This window comes from Perca flavescens, chromosome 20, assembly GCF_004354835.1.
Source record: "Perca flavescens isolate YP-PL-M2 chromosome 20, PFLA_1.0, whole genome shotgun sequence".
NCBI classification, from domain to species: Eukaryota; Metazoa; Chordata; class Actinopteri; order Perciformes; family Percidae; genus Perca; species Perca flavescens.
In genome coordinates, this window is record NC_041350.1 from 2,474,547 (window position 1) to 2,483,668 (window position 9,122).

The 9,122-nt window shown below is 41.8% G+C and overlaps 1 protein-coding gene across 1 annotated transcript in view; it reads left to right on the forward strand.

Moving 5' to 3' along the window:
- Positions 1 to 9,122, forward strand: part of sptbn5 (spectrin, beta, non-erythrocytic 5) — a 177,732-nt gene that overhangs the window by 86,986 nt on the left and 81,624 nt on the right. The window contains exons 43-46 of the mRNA XM_028566292.1: positions 2,484 to 2,633; positions 4,509 to 4,613; positions 6,837 to 7,025; positions 8,944 to 9,099. Coding sequence (XP_028422093.1) covers positions 2,484 to 2,633; positions 4,509 to 4,613; positions 6,837 to 7,025; positions 8,944 to 9,099 — 600 coding nt within the window. The remainder of the gene's footprint in view (positions 1 to 2,483; positions 2,634 to 4,508; positions 4,614 to 6,836; positions 7,026 to 8,943; positions 9,100 to 9,122) is intronic.

The window sequence follows — 9,122 nt, forward strand, 5'->3', positions numbered from 1 at the left end:
TATATAGTAGTCTATCCTACCCTTTATATATAGTAGTCTATCCTACCCTTTATATATTGTAGTCTATCCTACCATTTATATATAGTAGCCTATCCTACCCTTTATATATAGTAGTCTATCCTACCCTTTATATATAGTAGCCTATCCTACCCTTTATATATAGTAGTCTATCCTACCCTTTATATATAGTAGCCTATCCTACCATTTATATATCGTAGTCTATCCTACCCTTTATATATAGTAGCCTATCCTACCATTTATATATAGTAGTCTATCCTACCATTTATATATAGTAGTCTATCCTACCATTTATATATAGTAGCCTATCCTACCCTTTATATATAGTAGTCTATCCTACCATTTATATATAGTAGTCTATCCTACCCTTTATATATAGTAGTCTATCCTACCATTTATATATAATAGTCTATCCTACCCTTTATATATAGTAGTCTATCCTACCCTTTATATATAGTAGCCTATCCTACCCTTTATATATAGTAGTCTATCCTACCCTTTATATATAGTAGTCTAACCTACCATTTATATATAGTAGCCTATCCTACCCTTTATATATCGTAGTCTATCCTACCCTTTATATATAGTATAAATACTATATATTATATATATATTATATATATATTTATATTTTGATAACTCTGTAAACCCTTGGTGTTCTCTCAATGAGCTTCATCAGGTAGTCACCTGAAATGGTTTTACCTTCACAGGTGTGCCTTGTCAGGGTTAATTAGTGGAATTATTTCCCTTATTAGTAAAAAAAAAAGCAAAGGGTGGCTACTTTGAAGAATCTAAAATATAAGACATGTTTTCAGTTATTTCACACTTTTTTGTTAAGTACATAATTCCATATGTGTTAATTCATAGTATTGATGCCTTCAGTGAGAATCTACAATGTAAATAGTCATGAAAATAAAAAGGCAACGCATTGAATGAGAAGGTGTGTCCAAACTTTTGGCCTGTATTGTATTTTGTGTTATGTTCTATTTTACCTGGAAACGCTTCCAACACTCTTGCGTCTCGTGTGAAAAATAGGCGTTGGTTCTATTTCTAGCGTTAACATGGGACACACTGGCTGCATGGCATGAGCGTGTCAGCTGCGTGGCGTGTCCGTTTTGATTTCGGCTCCCATGGTAACAGGTTAGAGCGTGTACGCTGCCTGCGTGACACGCGCGACTCGAGCCTCGCCGAAAACGCGTGCACGCTAGAAATGGAACCTACGGCAAGATAGAATATGAAAATATGTTTATATGTCATTTAGACACAAATACATATTAACAAATGACACGTTGATGTTTGAAAGTCTCGAGGTTTTGATATAAATGCAGATATATAAGTGTTTATTTAAAAAAATAAATTATAATAATTATCAATTTTCTAATATTGCAGCTGTCAATACAGAAGGAAATATTCTGGAGCCTATTTTGCTGTCAATACTGCAGACGTTGTCTTTGCTGTAATCAGATCAGTATTGTTAGAATACTTTTGTGAGAGTAAGAGTAACAGGTTTGTAGAGTTCATGATGCTGACCTTGTTGCCTTGTCTCCCAGGGTTATGAGAGGCCATCTGGTTTTACAGTGATTTAACATTATAAAGGGAGTCTGAGATTATTGCCTGAGAAAAAAAGGTCTTCTCTGATCAGGGCGAACGAGGCAACAATGGTGAGTGTTTTGCAAGCGCGTGAGTATGAAGATGACCTGGCTCTCAGGAAACTCCTTAGTTTGTAGGTGATTAAAAACATACAGGTGTTCAATAGCGACTTGTCTCTGTTGAGCTGAGAATGAGAGAACTCAGGGTCATGTTTTCATGCAGTGTGTTACATATCGTTAGCCGGCTGGAGCCAGAAGATCGGGACTATGTCCAGCTGATAACAGCACCACGGATGGAGCAGAGAGAATGGATAAAGAGTGAAAGTTCCTGGTTAGCCGGCATCAGATGCTGGGGGAAACTCTCTCTGTTTGCTAGGTTTTAGCGATAGGCTATTTTTGTCTTGAAGTAATCTGATCCTTGTGCACAAGTTTATTGTATTTTGCAATATCATTCACTAAAGCTTGTTATTAACTTTAACTGGACGAATCTGGAGTCTTATTTTGAATCTTGAGTCTATTTCTCTGATCTACCAGTAAACGAACACTATTGAGTGACCATAGAATTGGAGTCAGATTAAGTCTGGTCTTCTTAGGGCCAGACCGGTCATCGGTCACATTTTAGAATAAAATCCTACAGTATATATTTATGTTTATGTTTATGGGAAACATCCATGCTCACACCACACAGCCGGTGTCAAGGAGGCCTAACTGCGATTTCTTTTTTTTTTTGGACTGATATTGCAATATGATTCACGTTATTGGAGTGAATGATCATTTTTGTATAATTTTTCGTAAAACAGACGCTGGCAGCTTAAAAAAACCCCAAAAAAAACACTATAGTGTAAAGATTGCCTCACTGTGTTTCCTCCCGTGCAGGTGGCGGAGAAGCTGGAGTCCCTTCAGGCGGAGCGAGACAAGCTGGAGGACCAGTGGAACCAGAAACAGAGCTGGTTAGACAGCGTTCACCTGGAGCAGGTCTTCTACAGAGACGCTGACAGCATGGACAAAACCTCCAGCTCTCAGGAGGTAAAGCCCTCCTTTGCAGGGTAACAGAGGAGTTATCAGCACTGTTATGTTTCTCCCCCATGTTTCATTCATAAAATAGTGATGCCGTGGCGGCAGGAAAGACGAAGATACAACAAAATATATAGTTTTCATACCGACTTTTGTACACATTATATATTCTAGTGTATCATCATAATTTGTTTAACATGTGCAAATATTTTTTTTTTTTACCTCAACCTCAAGCCAGATAAGGACTTGCGCCCCCCCTGTGATCTTTGCCGTCCCCCCTGGGGGTGCCCGGACCCCAGGTTGGGAACCACTGATAAGACTTAAGCGTGAATTATGTACGCCGTAGCTACGTAGTAGCTACAACTGTCTTTGCTAGCTTAAGACCGACACAGTTGTCCATTTCCCGTCCAGCGCCCGCGTTGTTTAAATAACAAATGCACCTCTGCCCATCTGTGCTGGTCTTACAGGAAGGTGTGTTCAGGTGCATTCTGGGCGTGCTGGTCTTACAGGGAGGTGTGTTCAGGTGCATTCTGGGCGTGCTGGTCTTACAGGGAGGTGTGTTCATGTGCATTCTGGGCGTGCTGGTCTTACAGGGAGGTGTGTTCAGGTGCATTCTGGGCGTGCTGGTCTTACAGGGAGGTGTGTTCAGGTGCATTCTGAGCGTGCTGGTCTTACAGGGAGGGGTGTTCAGGTGCATTCTGGGCGTGCTGGTCTTACAGGGAGGTGTGTTCAGGTGCATTCTGGAGCGTGCTGGTCTTACAGGGAGGTGTGTTCAGGTGCATTCTGGGCGTGCTGGTCTTACAGGGAGGTGTGTTCAGGTGCATTCTGGGCGTGCTGGTCTTACAGGGAGGTGTGTTCAGGTGCATTCTGGGCGTGCTGGTCTTACAGGGAGGTGTGTTCAGGTGCATTCTGGGCATGCTGGTCTTACAGGGAGGTGTGTTCAGGTGCATTCTGGGCGTGCTGGTGTCTTACAGGGAGGTGTGTTCAGGTGCATTCTGGGCATGCTGGTCTTACAGGGAGGTGTGTTCAGGTACATTCTGGGCGTGCTGGTCTTACAGGGAGGTGTGTTCAGGTGCATTCTGGGCGTGCTGGTCTTACAGGGAGGTGTGTTCAGGTGCATTCTGGGCGTGCTGGTCTTACAGGGAGGTGTGTTCAGGTGCATTCTGGGAGTGCTGGTCTTACAGGGAGGTGTGTTCAGGTGCATTCTGGGAGTATTGCTCTCTTGATGCAGCAGGAAGTGATTGCACCATTGACCAACAAAAACCTGGTCTAAAGTCAATAACGCAGCATTTCATTATTTTAACAAAGCATTAGTAAAATGCTCCTAGACTCGTGCACAGCACACACACACTATGCTTGTTACACACACAGGAACGCACAGCACAGCACACACACACACACACACACACACACACACACACACACACACACATACACACACACACACACGCAGAAGATTACAAATAAAAATATTAGGGTGTAAATCCTCCATCATAACAGCAATGCTCCAAGGTCCAAACGCGCCTGGCTTTTAAAGGGAATGGGAGATGATCTCTGATTGGTTGATGAATGGGAGCTGATCTCTGATTGGTTGATTGCATGTTACGCCCTAAACACACCTCTGATTAATGAAGACACTAAGTACAACCCTTTAGGACCAGGCGCCCGGCGCACGGATCCTTTTTTCTTTTAAAACTGTCAAACTATCAAAAGTGGATTTGGACACGCCCTAAACACACCTGCACCAGGCGCTGCACACCGTGACCTTTAGGGGCCCGTTAAAGTAGGGCCCCTAAAGTCTTCCCCAAACCTCAGGAAAACAGCGCTTTGCGTTGGTGAGAAACATCCCATTCAGTGTCCCTGACCACTGGTTAAATCTCTCCACAGGTCCTGCTGCAGAACAGCACTCTGGGAAACACAGTCGACGAGACCGAGGGTTTGATCAAACGCCACGAGGCTTTCGAGAAGCTGCTCAGCTCGCAGGAGGACAAGGTCTGCTCTTCTGGTCTGACTTTAGTTTGAAAGGGTGTAAAGAGGTTATTTTGGCCACCTGCCACTGTGGCAGCAGAGGTTTAAATCCACTATCTACACATGCTCTTCACCAGACAATTTGCTTTGCCTCACAAAGGTGAAATACTGTACAGCAGTGTTTCTCAAATGGAGGACTGCAGGGGGTACGTGTCCCCCTAGGGCACATGTGTCAAACTCAAGGCCCGCGGACCAAATCCGGCCCCTCGCAGATTATGATCCGGCCCGCATATCAATTTAGCTTCACAATACATTTTGGTCCAAGTACATTCTGACATTTTTGTCACTTTTTCCGATATTTTTGGGCGTTTCTTTTCCTATGAAGGCTGAGGAACTTTTTCAAAGTTCAAAGATATTTGACTTTTTCGATTAAATAAACGCGTCAATGAACTCTCCATGTCTGGCCCTTGATGTGATTCTTATTTCCCAGCGTGGCCCTCTGGGTAATTGAGTTTAACACCCCTGCTCTAGGGGTCCTAGGAGGACTGCAGGGGGTATGTGTCCCCCTAGGGGTCCTCTGGAGGACTACAGGGGGTATGTGTCCCCCTAGGGGTCCTCTGGAGGACTGCAGGGGGTATGTGTCCTCCTAGGGGTCCTCTGGAGGACTGCAGGGGGTATGTGTCCCCCTAGGGGTCCTCTTGAGGACTGCAGGGGGTATGTGTCCTCCTAGGGGTCCTCTGGAGGACTGCAGGGGGTATGTGTCCCCATAGGGGTACTCTGGAGGACTGCAGGGGGTACGGGAGACTTTAAACTGAATGTTTTTACAGAGATGTTGTACTAAACAATTGTACGTCTTTATTTGTATTTTCTTATCTACCAAAAATGTGACGTTTTTGTTGCCTTCTTTGGACCTATTTGGGCTTTTTCAATGTTATTTTTGTAACTTTTTTCGAAGTTTTGGCGCCTTTTTGATTTTTTTTGTGTGACTTTTGTCGACCTAGTGTTGCCTGACTTCCTTCTTTCTGCCGTCTTTTTTGTTTTTGTTGCTTTTTTTGAAGTTTTGTCAGTTAAAAACAAGTTTTTGTCTCCTTTTTCCATCATTATTTAAATGTATTCCAGGTCAAAGGCTGTTGTTTAGTAGATCGATCGCTTACATCGCTGTATTGTTCCTCTTTTTTTTGCTACCAACAATGATTGTAGTTGGTCAGGGGGTACTTGGCTTCAATTCAAAGAGGGAACTTTATTGACAAAAGTTTGAGAAACACTACTGTACAGGATACTTGAACTTGTTAAGTTGATGACAAAAACAACGGTTCAATAAAATATATTGACTTGTGAATTATTATTAATCAGTCCTTCCAGAAAAATGGAGAGTTTTTTTTGTGATTGTTGCGGGGCAAAAATTCTTGATTATGCGGCACGTTTTCTTAAAAAATGCGATGTAATATTTGGGATATTTATGCAATTTTATGCGATGAAATTGCGGGAACTTGCAAAAACTGCAGTTTGATGAAAAAGAGAAAAAAAAAGTGATTTCCCCCCCCCCCAACACCCTGCTTTTTGATGATGATCACGTCGCGTAATTACGTCACTTCATAACGTTCCCATGGCAACAGGGGCTAAATGGCTGCTCTTGTGTGAAGTAAACGCAACATTTTTCAACTTTCTGCTAAGCGTGAACTTAAAATTATAAGTTTCTATCTCCGTTTATGGTAGTTTTGAGATATTGAGCATCAAAGTTTTTACATCCCAGCTGGCAAAACAGTTATGTAATATATAATTTTATTAATAACTAACTAACAAAATATTTTTTTACAAAAATAACACCACACAGGCATTAATAAACACCTAATGGATCAGATTATGTCAAAAACTCAATTTCATCCAAAATTGGAGATAGAACCTTATAATTCTAAGCTCATGTAAGATATATTATGGGATTCTTTAGCAACGAAAATGCGGGGATTATGAAATCATGCAAGCCCTGCATATTTTGCGCAGAAATCTGCAATTTTTGTGGCAAAAGTGCGACGTATTTGAAAACACATGCCCTCCCCCCGCATTAATATGCGGACTTTGGCTGATTATGCGTTGAATTATGCGATCGGCACGACAAAAAACATCCCTGGTGTGTAACGGCCTCAAGGCCTTTTACTTTTTAGGGAGAGTTTTTCTTTTTTTTTTCTTTTTTTACATGAAGTACTGTACTCATGTTGATTTGAATCCCTCGCTGTGTGTTGGCTGCAGCTCTCCTCTCTGAAGGATCTGTCCGAGCGGCTGAAGAAGCAGCTGAGCAGAGAGAAGAGTGGACGGGTCCGAACCAAACTCAAAGCCCTCCTCCAGCGACGGGACAGGATCAAGGAGCTGTCCGTCAAACGCAGGGAGGAGCTGGAGCTCTCCAGGATGCTGTGCATCTTCAACCGAGACGTTGCCGAGGTAACTAACTTGACCAATTAGGTCAAGAGTCTCTCCATCCGTATATATTACAATATTGTCACGATACAATTCCCAAGCAGCTCGGCTCAAAAGAAGAAATGGAAAGAATAATACACACAGTGAAAAATACAGTTTTTCATTTTCATTCAAATTTTTATTGGGAACACAGTTGGTGTACATAATACAGCACAACAAATATGCATATTTTTCTGATTTAAAGAAAGTAAATATATACGTAGGAAAGAATAAAATGAAGCAGGGGAACAAAATTGATAAAAAAATAATAAATTTTTTTTTATAAAAAGTGGACAAAATTAATAAAAAATATCAAAATACACAGTTTTTAGGGTACAAGTGGCTGAAATGGGTTTCTTCAGGAGGGTGGCTGGTGTCTCCCTTCGAGGTCCCCCTGGGCGCCTCCCTAGGGAGGTGGTCCAGGCCCGTCCAGCTGGGAGGAGGCCTCGGGGAAGACCCAGGACTAGGTGGAGGGATTATATCTCCAACCTGGCCTGGGATCCCCCAGTCAGAGCTGGTTAATGTGGAAAGGGAAGTTTACTTGTGTCCCCCAAGGGCAGCAATTATAAACACATACAAGACAAGTGGTGGCGATGGTGCAGTGGATATGACACGTGCCTTTGGTGTGGGAGATCTGGATTTGATTCCCACTGTGGTACATCCACCAATGTGTCCCTGAGCAAGGCACTTAACCCCTAGTTGCTCCAGAGGCGTGCAACCTCTGACATGTATACTGCATAGCAATTGTAAGCTGCTTTGGATAAAAGCGTCAGCTAAACAATATGTAATGTAATGTAACAAGACACATACATACACACAAGTTCTACACACAGAAGAAGCCTTTAAACCTTTTTCTATTTAGTTTTTGTTGCTTTTATTTATACTTTTGTCGTTTTTTTTTCAACTTTTGGCGCATTGTTGTCAACGTGAAGCTCCTACAGAATTAACTGTCTTACTGCATGTCGCATTTTTCACATTTTTTGTTTCCACTTTCAACTTTTTTTGTGGCTTTCTCAGACGATTTTGTCGCTTTTTATTTTTTATTCTTTTGCTGCATTGTTGTCGACTAGAATATTTAAACCAACCAAGGACTGAAGACAGAAAATGACCGATAGGCTATTTATCGGTCATTTTTTGTTTCTATTTCTAATTTTTCTTTAAGCCTTTTTCAATGTTTTGGCTGCTTTTTTTTCAACTTTTGGGGCATTGTTGTCGAGATAAAGCTCCTACAAAATTAACTGTCTTACTGCATGTTGCATTTTTCACCTTTTTTTTTCCCCCCACTTTTTCTCCGACAATTTTGTCGTTTTTTTAAAAATGTGTCAGTTTTTTTTCGACACTTGTTGCATTTTTTCAGCATCCATTACATCACCAACCCCTATTATCTTAAGTTTCGGACATCCTCAACACACAGTCAACAGACTAGAATATATAACCAACCAACCGAGGACTAAAGACAGAAAAGAAAAGAGGGGAAGCTCATTTTTGGCCTACATCATACAAATTGTCCATTTATTTATGTTAATATTATAATATATATATATAATAGTAATGCAATAATTTAATTATATAATCATAATAAATAATATAATTATTGTCATAATTTATAATATCCATGGGAAGGTTTCATCAAGAGGAATGGCCAGCAGTACATTTTCTTTGTCACAGCACAGCCAGCTAACTTTATGTATGAGAAGGAAATCGAATCAGCCGATTCTGAACCAACTCGTCTTCGAGATGAACGTATTCTAACGCATTTTAGTCAATAAAATGTTAACACAATAGTACATATTTCACCGTTTAAATTTGAGACATTTTAGGGGAAGCTGAGCTTCCCTTGCAGTCTTAAAGAAACCGCCACTGTTTTGAAGTGATTCCCTGCATTTGTGTTTTGGGGTTTCAGGCCGAGGAGTGGGTGTCCGAGCGGAGGCAGAAGATGGCCGAGGACGGTAAAGCCGACCTGAGCAACCTGCAGGCCAAGATGAAGCTCCTCCAGAAGCATCAGGTGTTTGAGGCCGAGATCCTGGCGCACCGAGAGATCATCGGCTCCGTGCTGCGGGTGAGATCGCACGTTCTGTAACA